The 26,042-nt window shown below is 44.8% G+C and overlaps 1 protein-coding gene across 3 annotated transcripts in view; it reads right to left on the reverse strand.

The window, feature by feature from the left end:
* Window positions 1-26,042, reverse strand: part of Mcm3ap (minichromosome maintenance complex component 3 associated protein) — a 48,918-nt gene that overhangs the window by 15,008 nt on the left and 7,868 nt on the right. For 2 of the 3 annotated variants that reach the window (XM_005375932.2, XM_005375931.2), the window contains exons 7-21: window positions 25,655-25,794; window positions 21,894-22,091; window positions 21,321-21,589; window positions 20,003-20,165; window positions 17,793-17,953; window positions 16,876-17,117; window positions 16,402-16,604; window positions 15,515-15,615; window positions 10,621-10,752; window positions 10,018-10,131; window positions 7,402-7,554; window positions 5,252-5,449; window positions 3,887-3,955; window positions 3,668-3,799; window positions 1,630-1,783 (exon numbers count right to left, since the gene is read on the reverse strand). In XM_005375932.2, coding sequence (XP_005375989.1) covers window positions 1,630-1,783; window positions 3,668-3,799; window positions 3,887-3,955; window positions 5,252-5,449; window positions 7,402-7,554; window positions 10,018-10,131; window positions 10,621-10,752; window positions 15,515-15,615; window positions 16,402-16,604; window positions 16,876-17,117; window positions 17,793-17,953; window positions 20,003-20,165; window positions 21,321-21,589; window positions 21,894-22,091; window positions 25,655-25,794 — 2,429 coding nt within the window. The remainder of the gene's footprint in view (window positions 1-1,629; window positions 1,784-3,667; window positions 3,800-3,886; window positions 3,956-5,251; window positions 5,450-7,401; window positions 7,555-10,017; window positions 10,132-10,620; window positions 10,753-15,514; window positions 15,616-16,401; window positions 16,605-16,875; window positions 17,118-17,792; window positions 17,954-20,002; window positions 20,166-21,320; window positions 21,590-21,893; window positions 22,092-25,654; window positions 25,795-26,042) is intronic. The other variant, XM_013505733.1, reaches the window with a different exon arrangement.

Below are 26,042 nucleotides of genomic sequence, written 5' to 3' on the forward strand. Positions count from 1 at the left end.
TGGTGGAGGGGAAGGGAGGGCTCAGGACAAAGGGACTGAGTATCACTTGCAGTTGTGTCCTGAGTGTGCTATGAAGGAGACCTTGTTAAGAAGAAAAGAGGCCTGGGCCCGGCATACCAGTACTGACAGGAAAAGAACATGGAAGCCAACTTATCCTCAGGAGACTCTGATGTGCCCAGGATCACCAAGGTATGGAAGAAACCAAGGTCAGGTACCCTGCCCAGGGGCTCATGAAGCTGGTTAGAGTATCAGCCACTGGTACCACATCTGCTTGACACTGAAGTGTATGCTTTCTGCCCTGCACTGCTGTTTTCCAAATAAATAAAAAAGAACACATCTGGCTTCATCGCTGAACAGATAATCTAAAACCTAAAATACAAATAGAATTTCCCAGGAAACCAGTTAGGCTCAGTACTGTATGAATACCTAGAAGAACAAAAACCAGGCATGGTGGTGCACACCTATAATACGAGCACTCAGAGGCTGAGGCAGGAAGATTGCTGCAAATTAGAGAACACCCTAGGCTACATAGTGAGTTCAAGACCAGCAAGACACTGTCTCAAAAATCCAAAAATAAATTAAAATATTTATTAAAAAAAAGAACAAAAATTAGAGTTTCTCATAAAAAACAGAGGCCAACTTGAATGTACAACAAGAACAACTAACGTAGGTGGGCAAGATGGCACATGCCAATAACCGCAGCACTCTGGAAGGCTGAGGCAGGATTCCAAGTTCAAGCATAGACGGCAACTCAGCCTCACCCTGTCTCAAAGTAAAAAGGACTGAGGGTATAGTTCAGTGTGAAAGCCCTGGGTTCAATTTCCAGTACAAAAAAACAAAACAAAACAAAACAACTAAATTAAAGTCACCAATAATGAACTTACTAGCAGTTGGCAAACCATATAAAAATCATTCCATTTTTTTGAAATGTTCTGTACTTTATTCCTCGTGAGTTAATTACCAGTATACCACTGAGGGGTTCAGGGTTTCTGAATTATAGACACAACATCACAGGTGTACCTGTGCATTTTTCAGGATGGCTGAGTTTGCACAAAGTTCTCAAGGGTCTGTGACAGCCAAAGCTCACTCTTTGCTGGTCTGGATCTGAAGTCTCTCCCAAAGGAACCAGCCTGGCACCAATGAGGGGTGGTAGAACCTGGAAGCCTAGTGGATGGTTATCAGGTCACTGGGCCTTGCCCTCCAAGGAGACTGTGGGACCTCAGCGCCCTTCTTCCTCTTCACTCCCCACCCATGAGCTGTTCAGTTTGGCTATGCTATGCTTTTCCACAAAGATGTGCTGCCTCATGACAGGCCCAAAAGAGTCAGTCAATGATGGCCTAAAACCTCCAAAACTGTGAGTCAAAATAAACCTTTCTCTTAATAAAATCATTATCTCCGGTATTCGTTAACAGTAACAGAAGGCTAACATATTACTCTCCAGCCTGCAACCTCACAAGTAGGTGTCTATGGGACATCAGCAAGACACAAGGAAGGACAGACGTGATACTTGCTTCTGAGCCTCCATCTTTCAAAACCACTGCAGAGAACAAGTAGCACTTACACAAATCCAGTGCTGACCGTGACAGAATTAAAACATGGAGGTAGACACATGAAGTAATTGTCACTCACCTTTACACATACACTGACAGAAATGGTCTTATCCTCTTTGCTGCTGAGTGCATTAAAAATTGTGAGTGTCTGAATCTCGCCAGCATTACTGCAGGTGTCACCAACTGAGCCATCATCTCCCATGAACTTGACCTTTAGCCAATCCGCTAAAATCCTGTAGGTAAAAGAAAATAACACTTTGGGGGCTGGGGATTTAGCTCAGCGGCAAAGCGCCTGCCTGGCAAGCGCAAGGTCGTGAGTTCGGTTCCCGGTACCGGAGAAAAACCAAAAAAAAAAAAAAAAAAAAAAAAAAAAAAAAAAAAAAAAAAAAAGAAAATAACACTTAAAGAGAAATCTGACTTGAAATTTGAAAAGGTTGTCAGAAAAGGAAAGACCACATACCAATTCTGATGGTGAGGTTAAAGTGAAGTTAGTAGTTCTACTGGATTATTTATTTGAGTAAGAGTAGCAAAACCAAATAATTCTAAGGTGATTTTAAAAATAAAATAAGATGCAAGAGTCTGAAGCACTAAAAAACATTTGAAGCAACAGAAAGTATCCCTGGAGTTTGAAATACGTATTTACAGTCACATTTCTTTATGTCTGAGCTCATAAGAATTCCTAAGTGTGATCATTTAGTGTATTTAAATTGTACCAAAAGCCAGGTATGGTGGCACATGCCTGTAATCCCAGCAGTTGGGAGGCCTAGGCAGGAGGATCACCAGGAGTTTGAGACCAGTCAGGATACATAGTGAGTTCAAGGCCATCCTGGACTATAGAGTGAGACCCTGTCTCAAAAAAAAAAATTGTACCAATAAACCTAATAAGAAAAAATAAGTAAAACTTACATGTACAATCAGAAAAAAAAAAATAAATAAGTGACATGTTCCCTAATAATATTGGCAGATCAGAAATACCTGTTTTAAGAAATGAATACTTGTAAAGTGCAAGAACTCTCTTCATTGTTCAGCTGTCCTATGAGACAAACCTCATGACTTCCTCTTTTTCCTTAGCCTGCATGTGTCCCAATAGCAACTGTTGAAAAATAAGACAGTCCGAGAACTTGACTCACATTAGTAGGATGCAGAGTGGTACAGCCAATGGAGTCAGTCTGGCATTCCTCAGTGACTCAAACTACAGTTATTATACAACCTGGCAGTCCCATGCCTAGTCATACAACCAAGAGAATTATAAACAGATGTCCACACAAGTGCTTACACTTGTGTGCTCACAGCAGCCTTATTTGAAACAGCTGAAAAATGGAAATAACCTAAACGTCTATAAAGTTAGAGTAAAGAGGAATGGAGACTGCTTCTGTTCTGGTGGAAATAATGTGATGATTGTGATGATGACTTAGATTATGATGCTGACTCTGACTGTACGTAAAGATCACTGAAACAACACAACATGGGTAAAGTTTATGGGATACGAATAACACTTTGATAAAACTTTAAAAAAAAAAATTAACATATCTTAGTTGATACTATTTTAGCTTTTTGAGACAGGGCCTAACTGTGTAGTTCAGGCTGGCCTTGAACTTGTGATCCTCCTTCCTCAGCCTCCCAAGTGCTGGAATTATAAGCATACATCATCACACCTGCTTTCTTTGCTTTGAAAGTATGATTTCTAGAAGCAACCTGGTTGCAAGAAATAACTCCATGTCATTTTCTTTTTTAAAATGAAAAAAGTGTTTTCCTAATAATAAAATAGAACCATAGCATACAAGTTATTAACTGACTTCTCTAAGAATCTAAAATGTAATGGACTGTCATTGATACACTTTAACATGACCTTAAATGATAAACCACTCTTACATGATTCTAGACTAAGACTACTAAGAAGTACATGGAATTAAAATTAAAATAATCAGCTCTAAAATGTCAGCTCCAAATTTGAAAATCATAAGCAAAACAGACTATGAGTTTAAGCATTAAAACAAAAACCTTTGCTTAAGAGTTCCCATCACATGTGAGAGGGACACCCTAACGCAGGCCCACAGCCCCACCCATCTCTGGTGCTCAGCATTCACACAGCCCTCCCCGGAGGGAAGGCCCCTGACCTGCCAGTCCCTGGGGACTGCTCCTCTCCATCAGGCAATACCAGTACCAGCTTCCAAAACTCATGCTCCTGCCTCGAAGGGAGGTGCTCGGCCACAAGTGAAGGCAGGTCCAGAGGTGCCCATGCAGCATTGCTGAAAGTGACAAACCACCATGGCTGAGCCCATGTATGTACCCTAGGCACAAGCATACACATGGGAGGGGCTGGGGCAGAGACAGACCTCAGCAGCTGCTGATGGAAATGTTGAACCTTCATTTGGTGAGCTGTCTTGTTTCTGAGCTGCCTCAACCTACAAAGAAAGGAAGAATGGCACCATGACAGCATGTGGCTGGCTCATACTCACAGAAGAGGATCAAAAGCATTTACTGATAATCTCTAAACAAAAACTACCTGGCCTGTGTCTCCTGGACAGAAGTATTAAGACACTGAAGAAATGTTTTCTGATAAACAGGTCAGAAGATCCCTTTGTTCCACAAATCCCACAGAAGTATCTATTGTGCCCTAGCCATGGGAGATCCATCAATATGGAGACACAAACCCTGGCTTTCTGGAACACACCCTCCTGGGGAGAACAGCACTGCACCAGCCTGCACGATATCATCAGTAACATGTGGCGGGGCAGACAGCAACAATGACATGAGCTGTTGTCTGACTCTGGTGTCAGAGAAGGCAGCCAGCATGACCATTTCTGGGGATAGTGGGGTGAAGGGAACATCAGAAGGGCAAGTTTAGTCCAGGGATGTTGACAACAGGTGAGGTACCCCAATTGGGGTATCAGAGGACCCCACTGCTGTGGGTGGAGAACTCTGGCTAAGTACTGGCCAATGTGGAGAAAGCAGGTCAGCCTTAGTATTTTCTGAGGATAGAGTTACAAGAAGGGCCTGAGAGAAGGATGGCCCAGGCTTGTGACCTAACAGGATGGCACACTGTGAGCAGGGAAGGGTGGGCTGGGAAGGCTGACTATATGAATGATGTACAACAGAAGCACCAGGAACAGGATGGAGATGAAAACCAAGCCCCACATGGACCTCTGGTTTCACAAGAAAGATGGACAGTGTGTACTTAAGCTGAGGAGACCGGGACAATAATAGGGGATTCTGAGTTAGTCTACACCAGGACCTATTTCTTTTACGGTGAAAGCCTTGTGAGATCAGAGACCTGCTTCCCAGTGGCAGAGTGAGTAATGTCTTTAACTGAAATAAAGACAGCCTTCAAAATGTGGCAGTCCTGCCAGGTGTGGTGGCACATGCCTGTAATACTAGCACTCAGAAGGCTGAGGCAGGTGGATTATCACGAGGCTGAGGCCAGCCTGGGCTACACAGAGCATTCAAGATCAGCCTGAACTACGTAGCAAGACCCTGTCTCAAAACACCAAAAAGAGGGCTAGGGATGTAGCTCAGTGGCACAGGGCCTGCCTGGCAAGCACAAGTTCCTGAGTTTGAGTCCTGGTACAAAAAAACAAAAACTGAACCCCAAAACAAACAATATAGTTCTGTGCCTGTCCTCACTTCCTGACTCCTTCAAATACATGAATCCAGCTCTAGTGAAGAGGGAGCCCTGAGGAGGCATGCAGCTGGGCACTGACCTGGTACAGGAGATGCCTAGTCTCCCTGCATGGCCCAGGTCCAGGAGGCTCCTTTCCAGGTTCTCCTCAGTAATGGGGCACTCTGCACTGGGTGCCAGTGCACACAGCCGGTTGTTTACATCCACACAGCAGGGTGCTGCAGGAAAGGCCCGCATCTGGCGCCTCAGTTTCTTCCGGGCTGCAACAGCTTCCCTCCACCTAGGGGAGAACCAGTGCATCACTGGGTATGTCCAGGGTTAACCAGGAACAAATGCAAATACAGCCCAGCTCCATAACATGGGCAATTGTCAATCTATGTAGTGTTTGTCAGTCTTTGGTTTTTTTTTTGGCACCGGGAATTGAACTCAGGACCTCGTGCTTGCCGGGCAGGCACTGTGCCACTGAGCTATATCCCCAGCCCTTGTCAGTCTTTCTAGATCTTTACTAGCAACAGTCCTTATACCAAGAAATGAATCAGAATTAAAATGCAAGCATGAAGCCAGGCATGGTCCTATATACCTGTAATACCAGCACTCAGAAGGTTGAGGGAGGAAGATGACTGAGAGTTCAAGGCCAGCCTGAACTATATGTGAAACTCATCTCAAAAAACCAATCACCCCGCAAAAAGCAAACATGATATTAAGAGATGGCTCTGCATGGGAACTACTGAAGTGAAGAGCTAAAACTGAGGATCTCTATTGGTAGATATGTCCACATGGATACAAATCTAAGGTACAGGGGCCCTTCACCCCCAAACACCTGACAAATCTGATACCATGCACATGTGCACAGGTATGAAATGCTAGTACAAATGGCCACTGCAGCATTCTACATAGCTACAGAAAGAGACCGTGTGTAAGCTAGCAACAGGAATCAACATTATCTATGGCACACTTGCAGTAATCAGGCCTCCACCTCGTACTGAGTGGAAGAAAGGCTTAGAACACAGTAGGGAACATGCTTTAATGACAACCACAGGAAAGGACAAGAAGTTTCTAGAAGGGCACACAAGCAACTGGCGCTTCTGAGAAATGGACAGGAATCTGTCTTGGAAGGGAGATTTACTCCTTGCTATGTCCCCTTCTGTAGTGTTGCAATTATCAAAGATACTATCATTCTTTTTAAATTTCATTTGAAATGAATCACCATCTAACATTTAACACCTAAATGCTCAAACTTATATGATAAATCAGTCACTTACATGCTTCACCCTGTTAAGAAGCCATGGCTACAATGGGCTCTCCCTCACTCCTCAAAATAAACACTACTCTGAGCTTATGTTCATTATTTTCCTTCTTTTCTTCAGGGTTATACTACTATCTATAAATCCAGTACAGTCTATTTAGTTTGACTATATGGTATTTGACTCACCGCTGTATACATTTCCCTATGAGCTCCTATTTTTCCCTCTCACTATGGAAGTCTCAGACTTAATAGCCTGACTTGTAACCTTTTAACCTTACAACAGTGCAAAAGTGATACAAGTTTAGCAGAAACCAAATTTCAAATTTTGTTCTCTCAGGCTAGCAATATGCTGTACAACACTGCCTCACAATGCTGAGAGTATTGGTATGTGCGCTACAGTCTGAGTCAACCAAAAAATTCAAGGGTAAACAACCAACATTCTACAGTGTACTGCATTGCTAAGCTACAATGCTGGGTACGTAAGGTGTGTGAGAGTTGTTTTCAGTTTACAATGAGTTTATCAAGAGTTAATGCCAGGTAAGTTGAGGTGCATCTTTACTTGTGTTTTGGACATTCACTAGTGTTGGTGCATGCAGCTACAGTCTGTTGTGTGTTCACGGATATCTCCTGGTGTCTTGTACAGCCTAAACAAGAGGCACTCTGACACAAGTGTCTAAATACAGACCAGCCACAATCTGGACACAGAAGGCACCCTACAGACCTGTTGAGATGCACAACAGCCACAATTTCTAAGTAATTCCTTACTTATCCTTTCATCTGCACTCTTTAAAAGAATGTACACCTGTGTGCATAACCAGTTACTTCTGAAAGTACAATCCATTAGAGTCCATTATACCTATTCATTGCTATAAATGTTGTTACCCTTTTGTCACTGATTAAAGGAACTGATGGCTGAGGCAGGTTGAATGTGGTCAAAGATCTGCCCCCATGTGTGTGGATTTTACCTGTAAGAACACAGGACTCACCGCTGTAGATATTTGCAGAAGCACTGAAGTTCCTGCAGTATCTCCTTCACAGTCTGGAAAATTTCCTCTGCAAGAAACAAGTCTACCAGCTGGGCACAGACAGCCTCACAGCAGCGGGTCACACGAACCCTTTGGTCTATCTCCACTGCACTCCTGAAAAACAGGGCAGTCATGCAGTGACAAATTGGGGTCCAGACACTGAGGGCTTACCTTAAAGGTATAAATCTGTCCTTCATATAGAAAGAAACTTTAAGACTTTCATTTTGATTTCAAAGCACGGACACCTGGCTGGGCATGGTAGCATATACCTATAATCGCAGCTCTCTAAGAGGCTGAGGCAGGAGGATCTCAAGTTCAAGCCCAGCCTGGGCAACTTAACAACTTATGAGACCCTGTCTAAAATGGTTTGGGAATGTAGCACAATGTGAAGGTCCAGGGTGCAGTCCTCAGTACTGCTGGGGTGTGGGGGAAGACAATACAGATACCTGGAGATAAGGAAAAAAAGAACAGAAGTGGTACAAAAGTACGAGAATATAGATCAAAGGGGTCACTGTAACAGTTAAGAAATAAACCTTTAACCCAGCCAAGCGTGGTGATTCACTCCTTGGAATGTAAGGTGGGAAAATGACTTAAGCCCAGAACTTCAATACTAACCTCGGCAGCATAGAAAGAAAAGCATCTTACGAACAAGGATTAAGAGGAAAGGAACCTTTATCTTAATAAAATAGTTAGAATTTCTAACTTTGAAACAAGCACTGAGATAAATGCAAAACCTCATTAGCAACATCTGTGTTACGGTTTACATCTAGATGTCCCCTCAAAGTCTCATGAGCTCCTAAGTGGGGCTTTGGGGAGGTGATTGGATCATGGGGGCATAGTATTCATCACTGGCTTAGTCTGCTGATGATAACAGCTAAATGTGAGGTTGGGAGGTAAAGACTGATCAGAAGAAGTGGGTCACTGGGGGTGTCGCCTGGAAGGGTCTAGTCCTTTCCCTCCTCCCTTGATCTCTCTCTACTTCCCACTGCCATGTCATGATTCTCCCCTGCCATGCTGCCCTGCCTTGGAGCCAGCAGACTAGGGACTGAAACCTCTGTAATATGAACCAAAATAAACCTCTCCTTTAATTTGTGGATGTCAGGTATTATACCTCAGTGACAGGAAAGTACCATGACATTTACAATCAGAGGAGTCTCAAACACCATAATTGCTACTATACTGCTAAGGATGACTGTCTCTGGGCATGCAGTGGTGACACTTGGATAAACCAGTACCACAGAGAAGAATTTTTATAGCAAAATTCTATCAAGACAGCACAGGGGCTGGAGCTGTAGCTTCGTGGTAAAGCATTTGCTTAATATGTGAGGGCCTGGGTTCAACCCTCAGTATCACCTTAAAAAAAAAAAGCCACACGTGGCATGCATGCCTGTAATCCCAACACTCAAGAGGCGGAGGCACAAGGATTACCATGTGTTTGAGGCCAGCCTAAACTACAAAGCAAGACCCTGTCTCAAAAAACAAACATAGATAGATAGATATATCGATCGATCAATCACATACACACGCACATATATACTATATCCAGGCATGATGGTACATGCCTGTAATACCAGCACTTTTGAGGCTAAGGCAGGAGGATTGCTGTAAGTTTGAGACCAGCCTGAGCTATACAGTGAGATCTTGTCTCAGAAAACCAGAGGGAAAAAAGGAACACAGGGAACTACATCAAATATATTTGGTTATAAAATCCAAGTAGCTCAACAGGTAAGACACATTTCCAACAGCCCATCTTCAGGGACACTAGAGACAGCCTGGGACTGAGCTAAAAACAAGACTCCAGGTCTCCTGGAACTGCAGGACACATTCCCTGCAGTGCAGTAAGTCCTGGATTTTACATGTCTACTAACACTCCTTCCTGGAATCTGTAACAGATATATGGTCATCATCTGTGAAATCTCTTCTTCACTATAACTAGAGAAATAGGTTCCCAATTAATAGGAATGGGAGTTAAGATACACTGCCTAGGGGCTAGGCTCACTGGCTGCACTACACCAACATACTCCCTCATCTTCAGGCTACCTGAGGGGCCCTGAAGTACAAGGACAGACCTCTCTTCACAACTAGGATCTCTTTTTTCCAGAAAGCTTGGCAGTAAAATCATTAAAAATTCTTAAGTGAACACCAAGAAATCTTCCAACATATGAAACAAGGGAAAAGGCTACTTGAAAGACACTGACAGTAGAAAAGGCTCCACCAGCCAGTTTGCTAAGAGACACATGGCCAGTGGGGTGCACAACAGGAAGGACATGCAAGGAGTCCCTTCCTGCCTCTGTTGCCTGGAGTATGGAACAGCGTGTTATCATTTGGCTATCCAAAAGATACACTCTAATTTTTTTTTTTTTTTTTTTTGGTTTTTCTCCGGTACCGGGAACCGAACTCACGACCGTGCACTTGCCAGGCAGGCGCTTTGCTGCTGAGCTAAATCCCCAGCCCCCCACTCTGTCTAATTTAAATGCAAACCAACTATCCTGAGCTGTGCCTTCCTGGCTACACTGCCTGAGGACTCCCTCCCGCCCACCATGCCACTGGCACGCAGGATACCAGCACCCCACTCACTTCAACTCCTGCGAGCATGTCTCCCACACACACTCTGTCACCATGAGTTCTGTCAGCTCTGCGGCCAGGCCCTGGCTCAGCTGAGTTAACATCAGTTCCCTCTCTTGTTTCAGCCTACAGGTAAAAGAAAAAAAACACAAGAGTAAGCTTAAGAATAATTATTATGACACTCATTTTACTCCTAGACCATGCAAATGGGCATGAGTGGTGCTGCCTGAGTTGGCAGACTGCCACAGTCCAGCTCCCTCCCCACCTGACCTGCTGGGGAGGAGGTGCTGCTCACAAAGGCCCCAATCCATTCTCTGAGCCAAAGAGGGTGCTGAGGGGCTGGCAGGGGTCCAATGGCTGCACAGTCAACAAGAGTAGGGTAGCCACATATGGCAGTACATGCCTATAATCCAGAACTCTGGGAGGCTGAGGCAAGAGGATCATAAGCTCAAGCCTATCCCGGACAACTTAGAAACTCAGTGTGACCTTGTATCGAAATCAGCTGAAAAAAGGGCTGAAGAGGCAGCTCAGTGTGAAAGCCCTGGATTCAATCCCCAGACCACAAAAAAGAAAAAAAAAGTACAGACATCAGGGCAATGTCCTCTGTCCACTCACCTTTCCTCTTCAGCCCGCCGCTTCTCCTCCTCCTTCCGTTCCCTTTCCTTAGTCACTTCTTCAGCTGCAACATGCCTCAAAATGCCTGTGGTTGCAGCTGTCAACAGGTCCTCCATGGCAGCATTAGAAACACTAGACAGACAAAGTGGAAAGCACGAAAACTCAGAAAAAAGCAAGCCAATATAAATGATTATCAACAGGGATTTGTTACTAGAATGCAAGGACAGTTGAACATGTGAAAACCAATCATTGTAATTAAACTACATTAACAGAATACAGTTAAAACACATGCGTGCACGCATCTGCCCACATCTCAGCAGATACAGAGAAAGCATCTAGCAAAACTCAATAGACTTCATGATAAAGATGGTCAATAAATAAGGGATAGATGAAACTTCCTCAGCATGTGAAGGCCATCCATGAAGCTCCCACACATTTAGTGATGAGAGAATGAAAGGTATTGCCCTAAGAGAAGAAACAAGACCACAGCACTCCTGGACATGAGAACTAGAGCGATTAGACAAGAGGAATATATACAAACTGAAAAAGAATAAATGGAACTGTATTCACAGATGATATGATTTTATATATAGAAAATCCTAAGGAATCCTATAAACAAGCTCACCAAGTTCACATGATAAAGATCAATACACAGTGGGCCAGTGCTACAACTCAGGGGCAGAGCACTTGCCTAACATGTGAGACCCTGGGCTGGATCCTTAGCATGGCAAAAAAGAAAACCCAGATAGACAGATAGACACACAGACAGCTGGCTGGCTGGCTAGCTAGCTGACTGACTCTCAGGCAGGCAGGCATTTCTAAACACTAGCAGTGAACAACCCTGAAAATAAAATTAGGAAACATTCCATTTGCAACGTTTAAAAAGTAATAATGAATTTAACCAAGGAAGCAAAAGTCTTGTACAGAGAAACCACTAAAGAAATTGGCGGGGGGGAGTGTGTTTATGGATTAGGTTTTACTTTGCAAAAATGACAATAGAAAGCCAGGTATGGTGGTGCACACCTGTAATCCCAACTCTCAGGAGGCTGAAGCAAGAGGATCACTGCAAGGTCAAGGCATAGGGAGTTCAAAACCAGCCTGAACTACATGGAGAGACCATGTCTCAAAAAAATATACAGCCAACTGCGGTGGCACACACCTATCTATGATCTCAGCTACTTAGGAAGATTGCAAGTGTGAGGCCACACTGGGCAACTTAGCAAAAACCTGGCTCAAAATAAAAAAGGGCCAGGCTAATACAGTATTTGCCTAGCACATGCAAGGGCCTGGGTTCAATCCCAAGCATTTGGGGGGGGGGGGGTGGTTGAGAGTACAATTCACAGCAATCTATAGATTCAATGCAATTCCTATCAAAACCCCAACAGGCTGGGTGTGATACTGTAGTCCCAGCACTGAGGTGGCTGAGGCAGGAGGACTGTGTGAGTCTGAGATCAGCCTACACTACACAGTGAATTCAAGGCCAGTGAGAGCCTGTCTCAAAAAACAAAAAAATTCCAACAGCATACTTTGTAAAACTAGAAAAACATCCTGAAATTCACATGGTATCTCCAGTGAAAGTGACAATAAAACAGTCTCAAAAAAGAACAGTAAAGGCTGGGGAGATAGCTCAGTGGCATAAGTGCCTGCTTACCAAGCACAAGGTCCTGAGTTTGATTCCCTGTACCCAATAAATAAATAAATAAAGTTAAAGGATTGATACTTTCTGATTTAAAAACTGACTTCAAAGTTCCATTAATCAAAACAAGTTTGGGCTGGGATAAGAACGGACATAAAGATCAACCGAACAGACAGCCAACTGCATAGCGAGACCCTGTCTCAAAAAGACAAAACAAGAAACAAACAAACAAAAAAAAAAAATGCAGAGCCCAGAAATAAACCTTCACAATATAGTCAAACCACTTTCTACAACAGTGGCAAGGTCTTTCATTGGGAGAAGGAACAATCTTTTCAATAAAAGATGCTGGGAAAACTAGATATCCACATGGAAAAGAATAAAGTTGGACCTGTATCTTATACCATACACAGAAACAAAATCAAAATGCACAAAACCCCTCAATTTAAGCCATAAAACTATAAAACTCAGAAGAAAACATAGGGGAGTATCTTTGTGATACTGGATTTGGCAATGATTCCTTACATGTGACCTGAAAAGCAGTCAACAAAAAGAAACAGTAAACTGGACATTAAAATTTTCTGTAAATAGTAAACTGGACATTAAAATTTTCTGTATCAAAGGACAATACTGAGGGGTTGAAGGGAGGGGAGGGCAATCAGAAAACAAAAAGGAATTAAGATATGTCATGTTCAGTGCCAGGCATGGTGGCACATGCCTGTAATCTCAGCACTCAGGAGGCTGACCAGGAGGATTGTTGTGAGTTCAAGGCCAGCCTGGGCTACAGAATGAGACCCTGTCTCAAAAAGACCAAAAAAAAAAAAAAAAGTCATGTTCAGGTACAAATTCCCTTAATTCCCTATAATGAATGTGATCATTATGTACATCTAAGTTGTACCAATAAACTTTTTTTTTTTTTTTTGGCTTTTTTCCAGTACCGGGAATTAAACTCATGACCTTGCGCTTGCCAGGCAGGCGCTGTGCCGCTGAGTTAAATCCCCAGCCCCTGTACCAATAAACTTTAAAAAAAGGACACTATCCGAGATGAAAGGCTAACCTGCAGAATGGGAAAAATGTTTATAAATCATCTAATAGAGGATTAATATGCAGAAGAGAACTCCTACAACCAAACCACAAAAAAAAAAAAAAAGCCCAAAGGACCTGAAGAGATATTTCTCAAAGACAACATACAAATGGGCAATAAGCACATGAAAAGGTGACCAACATCATTAGTCCTCAGAGAAATACAAATCAAAACTACAATGAGATACTACTTCATACCCATGAAAATATTAGTGTATCAAAACATACACATACTAGCAGACAGCAAGTACTGCCAAGCGTATGGAAAAACTGGGACCTTTGTGCATAGCCAATGGGAATATAAAATTGTTTTTTTGTAGAAAAGTTTGGTATTTCCTACAAAAATGCAAAACAGATCATCTGATCCACCAATTACACCACCGCTAGCCATGAACCCGTAAGAACCACAAGTAAGGACTCGGTTATTTGTATACCAATACAATGGAATATTATTCAGTCACAAAAAAAATTCTGACACAATGCTACACCATGGGTGAACCTTAAGGACACTGTGCTCAATGAAATAAGCCAAACACAAAAAGACAAGTATTGTGTGATTCCATTATACAAGGTACCCAGAGCAGCCAAATTTATAGAAAGAAAGAATAGACTAAAGGTAACCAGAGGTTGGGAAAAGGAAAAAACAGGAAATCACTGTTTAACTGGTATTGGGTTTCTATTTGCAATGTGGGAAGAATTCTGGAAATGGTGATGGAAACATAACCCTAAAATGGTTAAAATGATAAATTTTTGTTCGGTGTATTTTATCACAGTTTAAGGGTTTTTGTGGTTTGGTTTTTTGAGAGCCTTGCTACATAGGTCAGGCTGGCCTCAAACTCATGCCAATGCTCCTGCCTCGGCCTCCCAAGTGTTGGGACGACAGGTGTGCAACACCATACGCAAGTTAAAACATTTGCTTTCAGTTCTATCAAATAGAGAGTATGTGTTGAACACCAGGATAAAAAAAAAAAAAATGAATCAACTGGGGCTGGGGTTTAGCTCAGTGGTGCAGTGCCTGCCTGGCAAGCGTGAGGCCCTCAGTTCAACTCCTGGTTTTCCCACTCCCCCTCAAAAAAATAAACCAGGTATGGAAGCATGCACCCATAATTCCAACTACTTGGGAGAGGCTGAGGCAAGAAGATCACTTGAGGCTAGGAGCTTAAGGATAATCTGGGCAACAAAGACATCTCAAAAAAAAAAAAAAAAAAAAAAAAATCAAACATATGGACAAGGTTAAGCCTTTTGTGTGATCTGTTTTCTTTCTTTTTCTTTCTTCAGTTTTTGTTTTTGAGATGGGAGTTTGCTATGTTGCCCAGGCTGGTCTTGAGCATGTGGTCTTGAACAAATGATCCTCCTGTCTCAGTCTCCTAAGTAGCTGTATTTTATAAAGGCATAGTAATATTTTTTATCCCCCCCCCGACCGGTACCGGGAATCAAACTCATGACCTTGCAATTGCCAGGCAGGCGCTGTGCCACTGAGCTAAATCCCCAGCCCCAATATTTTTTATCATTGTCCCACTTCACATGCACTGGGATTTCTAAAAGATGGTTGAAATCCTTGTGAAAACCAGATTTATCAAATTTTTTAGATTCAATTCACTTTACAAAAGTTGGCTGAGCTTAGAAAGGTTTTAATTATTACATTAGGACTGAATTGAGAAAAGCAGTTATCTTTAATTTTATAATGCAATGAACTAATCTGTACTAGAATCATGAGTTCTATTCAAAGTTTAAAGAAAAACAGTTTCATCATTTATAAACTTTCGCTTAGCATAATGGTACACGCCTCTAATCACAGCTACTTAAGAGGCTGAGACAGAATTACAAGTTCACCAATCTGGCCAACTTGGTGAAACCCTGTCTGAAAATAAAGGACTAGGGATGTAGAAGTGTTTGCATGATGCCATGCGTTCTACTCACAGTACAGCAAAAAAATAAAGTACGAACTTTAACAAGTGAAAGTTGCTCAAAAAGCATTTACAAATGGAAATTATAGTCAGGAACTTGAGAAACTGCCTACTTAAGAGAACAGGGCTGAAAAGATGCAAAGTCCCTGAAACTAGCACTGTGAGTCTTAAGTGGCATAAGTCATAAAGGAGAGCAGCTCTGAGAAAGAGGGACTGCCATGCCCCCAGGGAGCAGGCAGCTGAGAGGAGGGAGGCAGACACTGCCACTCACCCTAGAGCTGCAGCTGCATACGCTGCCCCAGCCGTGCCCACCTCCTCGCAGTCCCTCTGGAGGGCCTCTTGGATGAGCTCATCCACCACTTGGGCCAGGTCCTAAGGAGAGACCAGTGCAGGTCAGATGGAGTGTCCCACCCAGGGCAGAAGTCTGAAGGCAGCTATGACAAGGTATGTGGTCGCCAGCACAGCGGCTGCTTCAGAAACAGTCTCTGAGGAACAGAAAAGCGCCTTCCAGGTAGGCCACAGCAAGCCTGCCAGATGGCTACCCTGCAGATGGCCCCATCTGCCCGCCGCCTTCTCTTGTTCATGTGGAATCTCAACTTCATTTTTCGGTACGGGGGATTGAACCCAAAGCCTTCCCACTGAGCTATATCCCCACCCCTTTTTAAGAAAGTTTTTCTTTTGAGGTAGACTCTAAGTCACTGAACTGCCTAGCCTAGGCTGGAACTTGTATTCTTCCTGCCTCAATCTTGAATAGTGCTGGGTTTATAGGGGTGCGGCAGTGCACCCAGTTCGCATCCTCCATTTGGAAGCCATTCTTTAGGCTCCTGCTCAGGATTCCCTGACCCTGCAGTGGCATCAGTGTCCAGTGCCTGCCCCTGAGCAGCCAGAGAGAGACAATTGAGTCCCACACCTGGGCAGCGGAGAGCCCATGCTTGACCCCGAGGCCACCCCATCCATGGGCACTGCCATGATCCCACAGGTCCTGGTCAGCCCATCTACTGGGTCCTACTCAGTTCAGCCTGGGGCACTGGCCCCAGCTCTACCACCCTGGCACCCCTCCTGTGAGACCAGACACTATAGCACCCTGGGGCAGGGCAGCAGGGTAAGGAGGCTCATCCACAGTGGGCTTCTGGAGCCTTGCAGTAAGAGATGCCCTACCGCGTCAGAATACACAGGTACAGGCTTCTGAGGCAGCATCTCAGGCTGTGTGGAGGGCTGGAAGAGACTGGGTGCCACAGGCAGGGTCAGCAGTGGCGTGTGAGGCAGAGGTACAGGTGAGGGCGCAGGGAGGAGAGGCTGCGGGAGGAGACCTGCAAGAGGCACATCAGACCCTGCTCCACACTCCTCTCCCTTCCGGTCACCTGGTGAGAAACACAGAGAAATCATGGCACTGCAGAGCACAGGACCAGCACCAGGTGCACCACCGTCTCCATGGCCGCTAAAGCCTCTCCTGAGGACTCACGGCCCGGGGAGGAGTGCTCCACACAGAAACAGCACTGCAGCTGCAGCATCAGGGCCCTGAACAGAGGCTCAGAACTCTCAAATCCAGGAAAAGCACAAGTCACCAAGCACTGACAAGCAGTTCTTGGCTACAGAGTTTCCCGGAAAAAGACACAGTCCTGCATCACTTACCCGCTGCATCCACGCTGGGCCTTGCGGGGCCGACAGGCAGCTCTGCAGTTAGGCTCTCCCCAACATACTTGTTCTGGTTGTTGAAGCTGCACACAGGAGTGTGACGAGGGACAGGGGGCAGTGGCCCTCCATTCACAACTTCCCCAACCGACACTGTTAGCTTCCTGGTGATAAACACTGACTTCCTGGCCTTGGATAATCCCTCTGGTTCCAGGAATGCAGATCGGTTCAGCTCAACACAGCTACAGACCACAGAGAGCCCACAGAAAGGTGTCACTGGGGAAGGCAGAGCACACACCCTGCCCTGCACCAAACAGCCCAGAAGAGGACAAGATCTAGCATGCAAAAGACCTCACGTGGAGGACACACACCTACATACTCCTTCCTGGCTCAAGAGTGGCATCCCCTTCCCTCAAAGCCATCCCATATCTCTGATGACAGGACTGGAGGGAGCAGCTGCAGGACAGAGCTGTGTATAATGGTGCTATTTGCTGAGTGAGGATTTGTGAGTTTCATCATTGTCTCAATATACAATTATAAAGGAATGGAGAATGCTCTGGCCTGGCCTACTGGTGTATTCATCTCAGCCCTCAGAGGTGGGCACTAGTAACTCACAGACCAGCAAAGCAATATTCAAGGGGCATAACAGGAAGATGCTAACCTTTATCTTTGAGTTGTCTGGTAACTCATTAATATCTGTGACTATGGAGTGACAAAAAAATGGTCTGAACCCCAATCTACCGACAAACAGAATGTAACTCGGGGAATATCCCCCAGCTGCAAAGCACACCTACAAGGCGGCATGAAGAACATGCCTTCTCCAGGGCCCAGCAAGCAGTGGCACTTTTTCAGACCTTTATAGGAATTTTAAAAGCAAAAGGAAAAGACAAGCCTACAGTTCCAGTCTCAGCTCCTACCCCTCAGAAACAGTGAGGCCGTGGCAGTTGAGGAAGTCAGTCGCCTCCTCGCTGTCTCTGAAGAGTAGCATGCGTACCACACCATCCAAGGGAAAGGCAGTAGAGCGCTGTGTGCTCACAGTGTATGCAATGCTGAGAGCCCGGAGTGCATCCTTGCGGATCTGAAAAGAGAAGCCAGATCACTAACACCTCAGAGCGAGGCACACAGTTAGACAGATAGCTGCCCCTGACCACAGCCAGCCAGCACAACGGACAGGCTCCTCCTGCAGCTAAATGCCTCTGGATGGCAGAGTGGCAGCACTGACCCCAAACTCAGAGACCAAAGGTGTTCAGCTGCAGAAATGCCTGCTCAGCAAGTAGTCTCAAAAAAAAGGATGGGCCATGACGGTGTCATTTATTAAAAGGATCAGAAAACAAGGCATCCACCAAATGGGCATGAAAGTAAATTGCAGCATCCACTCAGCCACAGACTTTGGAGATGCTGATTGTCAGGGAGACTACGGAATGCCACGGAAAGGCACAAGACACAAAATTAAGTATTGTATACTAGTTGGGGACAAAATTGTTCACAGCATTTTAACAAGTACCTCAAAAGAGAAGACACTACCACAACATGAAAATGCTGACAAAAATGTTGTGCTGGGCTCCTGGGTGCCCATTTCACACGTCCTCTCCAACCAGCTCGCCAAGGGCTCACTATGTCCCTGTTGCTCTTCTTAGTGTTTAGAGTACAACAGGGAGCAAAACCAACAACAAACCCATCCCCACAGCTCACGAGAGAGGAGACACCACTGCCAGAAAAAATGAACATGTGAGACACATCTAATGGTCATTAAGCACAACAGGAGAAAACACAACACGGGGAAACAAGAACTGTTAACGGGATGAGGGGCAGGGGACCCTGCTGAGAAGGCAGCTGGGGTGAGAACACAAAGGACAATGCCACACAGCCCGTGAGGCAGAGCTGGGATGAGAAGGGGGCAGGGAGTCAAGGGAGGCAGAGCTGAGTGAGGGGGCAAGATGAGGCCTGAGGCCCGTGAGACCTTGCTGGCCACTGCTATCAAAGCACTGTTTCGAAAGAAAAGAACACTTGTGTTTCCCTTGTGCATAGAATTATTAAAAATGGTCACCATTTTTTAAATGATCACCGTTTTTAAAGCCAACAACTTGAAAGCATTTCAAAAATATTTACAACTAATATATACCTGCAGTGCCAGTATTCTGGGAGGCTGAGGTCGGAGGGTTACAAGTTCAAGCCCAGCCTGGGCAACACAGAGACTGTCTCAAAACAAAAAATAAGGCAGGGTCTACTATACAGTACTCCCAAGTGGCAGGGCAGGTTATCAGAAATCTTTCATCTGTAGCAGAGTTTCAATTCTGTTGGCAAGTGTCAGCTCTGACAACAGTGAGCACATTTGTGAAAGATTCTCTGCCTGGGCTGTGACTGTGGGTTTATTCACTAGTAACAGGAGGACGTGGAGAAACCACCTGGCCTCACAGCCAAAACTACAGGTCCTGAGAATTCCCAGGCGCACCCTCCCTACACGGCAGAGGCTAAGCAGCACCCTCAGGGACCCTCGTCCTTCAAGGGGCTGGACTGCATGGTATGCGCAAAGCAAGTGGGGCATTATCTGAAGGGGAGGGGGCAACAGCACTGCTCATGTCACACCCACCTGAGACAGTGCATATGGGCGTCTAGAAGCTGCTCTATGGTATCCCCAAGTCTCCCCACCTAGCTGGAACTCACACACTGACTGGAAAGTCTACGGCTGAGTTTATGCAAAACCCCCGGTCAGAGTTCCGATGTCCTCTCTTAGCCCAGCGCACAGGGCAGGACCAGCAAGGAAGGAGCAGGCTGAAATAACTTGAACAGCATCAGCCTCACTCCAGAAGTTAAAGCAGTAACACGAAGAGTTTCAAGCTTAGGGATTTGTGCACTATGATATGGGATTCCTGCTTTTTGGTTTCTTTGTTTTCATGGAAGACAATAGTGCTAAGCTCATGCTGTCATTCTGAAGATTCTTATCTGAGCCACAGACCAGCATTCCTGCTGCCCAGCCTCTCCCGTCAGGACAGGCCACACTGGGCACCCTCAGCAACAACAGCAGGCTCCATGGCAGGCCCCATCTGTGGAGGGCACAGGGCACAAGGCACCATGACAGCACCAGCTACAGCCTCCCTTTCTGGCCCTGTGCAGCCAACCCACTCACCTGATGAAAATAGCAGTGTAACAGACACGCACTCAGGTAAGAGGCTGACTGGACCAGTTTAAAAAACCTCACGAAATTATTACTGTTCAACGCAGCAAAGGCCTGGACAGCAAAGTGCACCTCAGGGGAGTTCCTAACATCAGGATGGAACTGCTGCACCTCTCTGTTAGGAGACAAAACACACGACATATCCAGAGGCAGATCCGCTAAGCGACAGTGAGGAAGAAGGGCCTGGCAGTAACTCAAACTCCGGAATTCAGTTTCCCAACTACTACTACTCCTCCTGCAGTAGATAACAGAGATTTTCTTTACAAAGATAAGTGAACAAATACAAACAATAATTTAAGACATGGTGAGTGAAAAGTCTAATACCAACCGACTACCAGCTATATTTAACAAGAAGTCAAAGAAATACAGATTTTAACTTTTAGGGGTACTTTCAAAATAAATTTATTTGATTGAACTGTTTAAGAAGGGAGTAAGTGACTGTTACATATGAAAAGTTACACAGCCATTTTCCATAACCAGTTTGTCTTCAAGGCTCAGTTTTGTTTTCATGGTTTGTTTTATTTTGAGACAGAGGCTTGCTATGTAATTTAGACTGGCCTTACTCACAATGGAGCCCAGGACTTGAACTTGCAGCAATCCTCCTGCCTCAGCCTCCTTAGTGCCAGGATTATAATAAAGCTTAATTTTAAAACTTAAATCAGTCACCTATCAAGTTTCTTGGAGAAAATATCAAGCTGAAAAAGAATTTCAGCATGAATAATGGAATCTTGGAACTAAAGGGGGCCGTGGCCACCAGAGTTCAGCATATGAACGACACAAACATGGACCAGCAACCCTGCTTTCTTCTCATTAAAGGTCTACTTATGTACCAAGCAGTGTTTAAAATTCACTCATCCTTAATACTTTACTCTTACCATTTTCATTTCTTATCGTTTTTTTCCTCTTTCCTACTTAGACTTTCAACAGAACTGCCTGGAAACAGTGAATTGCCGACCACTCCCATGGCTGCCCTGTCCTCATTTACTGCCTGTCTCACTGGAAGGAGCTTCCTTCATGTACTCTCTTACAGAGAAGTAACAGTTCTTCAGAAGTAACAATGTCAGTCATGCTAAAAACAGAGCAGGCCTCTACCCCTCTGCCCCCAGCTAAGCCTAGTGGCTGTGCAGCTCGGATCAGGACTCCTGCTATCACCCAGTGTTTGCTAAGGAGACTCAGCATTATCAGCGACTGTTGCTCTTAAAACCTCTTTTCCTGCTCACACTTTGCCTATCCACACACCAGAGGCCCACTGCTGAGCCTGGAAACTCACCTCAGGATGTCCCCTTTGTTGAGATTGAGCAGAACGTTGTAGCCCTGGAACTCGGCCTCACTGGCACAGAAGACGCCCCTGCCCCTTAGGTCCTGGTACATCTCCTTCAGACTCTGCAGGCACTTGGTCATGTTCTCATTGTTGATCTTGGCATCAAAGGAGGACATGGGCTCCTCGCACATGAAGTGGGCACAGTGGATGTGAAACCGGGTACACTTCTCAATCAAGGATACTGTCATGGGGTCGCAGAGGTGCTGCTGTGTGATGTCCTGGCCAAGGCAAGGGGGAGGGTTACACAGACACACATGCACCCACTGCTTGCACCACACATGCTCCTCACACTCACACACTTCCCGTGCATAGTCAGCTGGGGGAAGATTCAAGCTTATCACCTGCATCTCTCACAGAACAGCTGAAAACCAAGCCCATGACGTGCCTGGGGTTTTCTAGTGGTTTAAGTAGGAACATATTTTTGTTTCAGGTGAAGATATCTGAATGAAATGAAGAGAGTGAGCAGTTTGGCTCCACAGCACACATGCATTTTCTAGCATCCTGACCAGAGACAGCCAATACCTTCCGTATGCCCCGTGTGCGATTCCACACGAAGTCGTACCAGTCCCGTGGGCTGCCTTCCTTCTGGTCCATGATCTGGGTGACCAGATAGTCCATGGTCCTGCTGAGCACTGCCGAGGGCCGAAGCTCATGGGGCAGGGGCTCCTCCTGGTCCGCTGAGGACCGACTATACTCCTTCACAGCCAGTGCGTGGTCTACCTAATGACACAAAACAGGGAAAGGCTGCTTATGTGGCTGCTTACTGGGCCTTCCAGCACAGCTATACCTTAAAATGAGGGGGAAATTAGCTGTGTGTTGTGGCACACCTGTGATCCCACCATTCTAGGAGGCTGAGGTAGGAGCACTCCAAGTTCTAGCCCAGTCTGAGCCCTTGTTTCAAGATTAAATAAAAGGGGAGACAGGCACTGGAGATGTAGCTTAATGCAAAGAGCTGTCCAATCCCTAGAACAGTTAAAAAACACAAAAAGAAATAAAATGAGGGGGAAATTATACTCACACAAAATCAGTGCTTATGAATACACTTTTTTTTGAGACAGACTTTCTTTTGCTATGTAGTTCAGTCTGGCCTTGAACTCACCATGTAGCCAGGCTAGCCTCAAACTCACAAGGATCCACCTGCCTCAGCCTCTGAGTACTGCAGGCATGTACCACCAGTCCCAGCTTCACTTTCTAAATGAAAAATTTCTGTTAAAAGGTGACAGTTTTAAAGACTGCCAGGTATTGCAGTACACACCCGTAATCCAAACTACTCAGGACCAGGAGGTTGAGACAGGAGGACTGCAACTTTGATGACACCCTGGGCAACTTAGCAAGACCCTGTCTCAAAATTAAAAATTAGAAGGGCTGGGAAAGACAGAAACATTATCAGAAGATGCCAGCAGGAAACACGTATAAGAGCTGCGATTAAGAGGGAACAAGTCCTTTATTGTGAGCACCGTAAAGCTTTCTAAGTGGCTCTGGCTTCTTTCTCCCCTTGGTGCTGCTGATGCAGGAAATTATTTCTGGTGGACTACTCAGACAGCTGATGCAAAGCTTTTACCAAAGAGCTCATCTTGAGAAAAATCAAGAAGGGGTCTGTGTCCTTGGCATTGCTACCAGCAGTCCTTCTGTGTAAAACTAACAAATATGTAAAAATGGACTAGTTCATGCTCAAGAGGATCAGAATAACATACACATGAGGGCTGGGGATATAGCTCAGTGGTGCAGTGCCTGCCTGGCAAGTGTGGGGTCATGAGTTAGATTCCAGGTAACAACAAAAAAAAGAATAACATATATATGTGTATTTTTTTGACATTATATTGGGATAGGGTAGAGATGGTGTTAAGATGTGTTAAGCAATTAGATGAATTAGCAATGTATGTATAGTTTTCGTGTGTAGCTTCCAAGGAAACTTTTTAGCATACCAGTTTCTCATGTGAACTCTGTTTCTTTCATGAAGTGTATCCATTTTATCAAAATTATTAAGTTTATTGGACTGAAGTTCATAATCTCCCCTAATCCCCTTGACATTTTAAAGTCTGTACAATCGATAGTGCCATCTCAATTGTCAGTTTTTAAACATATTCCCTTGCTGGCATGGAAGATATCTTCTACAGTTTGAATCACCTTAATTTCACTAAGATTTGTTTTGTGGCTCAGACTGCGCATCTGTCTTTGAAAATATTTGAAGTATGCAATTGCAGAAGAGGAAGGGGATGAGTGGAGGGAGTAAAAGAGGGTGAAGTTAATCAAAGCAATGAATAATTAAAAAGAAAATATTTGTCCATGTGCCACTGAAGCCAATAAATAGGATCCTGTTGGGGGTTTTTTTAATTGTTTTTGTTGGGTTTTTGAGGTAGGGTCTCGCTCTGCAGTTCAGGCTGGCCTTGATCTCACTTTGTAGCCCAGGCTGGCCTCGAACTCACAACGATCCTTCTGCCTCAGCCTCCTGAGTGCTGGGATTACAGGCGTGTGCCACCATACCCAGCAGATCCTGTTGTTTTTTGTGGAAAAAAAAAAAAAAAAGCAAAGAAAAAGGGCGGAGAATGTAGCTCACTGGTAGAGCCCCGCCCTTTCAATCCCTTGTACCACTAAAACAAAAATGTCCAAGAGAAAATAAATTGAGAAACTTGGTTTTGGCAAATATGACAAGAAGTTGTGAAAACAGGATGTCACAAGGAGGAATTTAAGTGAAGGCAACTTGCTTGGCTCCAAATACAAAGACAAACAGCAATGGACTTTGAAGCATTGTGAAAAGTGCAGCCATACTACATGCTAAGTCAAGTCTGCACAGCCAGAAACAATCAGCGGGGCAGTGAGGAGCAGCAGAGTGAGAGCAGGGCCAGGTGCACACACAGGCCTGCTCCCGCACTTCCACCTGCATGAAGCAGGAAGGCACATGGATGCCCAGGGACTGCACGATGAGCACCTGCTGCTTTGGGACGAGGCCTCGGCCCCTGTGGTGACATCTGCTGCTAGGCTGGGGCTTCTGCATCAGGCAAAACCACCAGCCAGGCAAAGAAGATGCTCACAAGACTAAGGAGCAAAGGAAGCAGTAGCACTGACTGCTGGGGAGACCAGTTGGAACATAAACTGATATGCACTCAGGACAATGCAGACCTCATGATGCAATAACTTAACACTTCAGATTAATCTCAGCACTCAGGATGCTGAGGCAGGATTGCTGCAAGTTTGAGGCCAGCCTGGGCTATATAGTGAGACCCTGTCTTAAAAACAAACAAACAAGAAGGCCTTCAGATCTGGCTGCAGAAAATGATTAAATTACCACAGAAGTATAACACAAAGATGCCAAATAGTATTAATTGAAAATAAAACCAATAAAAAATTAGAAATAGCCTGTCCACTGACTGCAAAAAATGGGCTTTACCAGAGCTACCTATTCAAATATAGGCTGCATTTAGAAGTGCTTAGAGTTCATCAAGACAAAGGTAGTGCTTGTGAAAAAATACAAACTGAATCTAGAATATAATCTCAAATGTGCAGAACATAAATATAGAAAAGAACAGGAATTGTAAAAAGGAAAAAAATTAAACAGTTTTAATCTATTTTTTTAAGTTTTTACTTCACTTTGTGATTTTTTAAAAAAATTTTTGAGACAGGGTCTTGCTACATAATTTAGGCTGGCCTTGAACTCACTATACAGCCCAGGCTGGCCTCAAACTTGCGGCACTCCTTCTGCCTCAGTCTCCTGAGTGCTGGGATTGCTGTTATGCACCACCATGCCTGGCTAGTTTTAATCTGTTTTCAAAACCTACATCTAAAGCCAGGGGTGGTGGCACACACCCATAATCCCAGCCCTGTGGGAGACTAAGGCAGGAAGAACCCAAACTCAAGCCCAGCCTGGGCAATTTAGAAACCATCTCACATTTTTTAAAAATGGCTGGGAATTTAGCACAGTGCAAAGGCCTTGGAACCAATGCCCAATACCATTTTTAAAAAACAAAACAACATATATGTGTATACCTTATAATTACCATGTGGTCCAGTCATAGTACATAAAACATCTGTACTAAAAAATAGCTTAATGTGATGGTTTTTCTTTTTTTTTTTTTTTTAGTACAGGCAATCAAACTCAGGACCTTGTGCTTACCAGGCAGGTGCTTGTGCACTGAGCTATATCCCCAGCCCTACAATGTGACTGTTAATAGCAGAAATAACCACCACTCCCCAAAGACAGCAAACAACCAAGAGTCCACGTCTCCCCTACCACCTGCACACCCCAACCTTCAACCCCCAAGCAGTGGAAAGACCCAGCATCCCACCTGGTCAGTCCCCGGGACCACTTCAAACACACTCAGCTGGCTCCGGGTCTCCCGCATATACCGCTCTTTCTCGGGACACATGTCAGGGCACGTGCCAACAAAAGTCCTCGCTTTGTCCAGGTCAGTCCTCTTCACCCGAGCTGAGTGACATCACACAAAAGATAAGGAGGTACCCCATGGCGGTTGAGAAGCCACAGGAGGCATTTTCGTAATGACAAAAGGAAAAAGTTTTTTAGAAGTCACACAAAAACTTCAAAGGAAAAGAATATTTGTGAAACTCTGGGCTTCAGATAAAGAGATTTGTGGACTATCCCGCTAGGCAGTGAGCCTGGTCAAGGCTCAAACACCACAGGGTCACCCCTCTCCACAGCCGCCCTCACTGAAAGCT

This window comes from Chinchilla lanigera, unplaced genomic scaffold (assembly GCF_000276665.1).
Source record: "Chinchilla lanigera isolate Chin_1 unplaced genomic scaffold, ChiLan1.0 scaffold00006, whole genome shotgun sequence".
Classification (NCBI taxonomy): domain Eukaryota; kingdom Metazoa; phylum Chordata; class Mammalia; order Rodentia; family Chinchillidae; genus Chinchilla; species Chinchilla lanigera.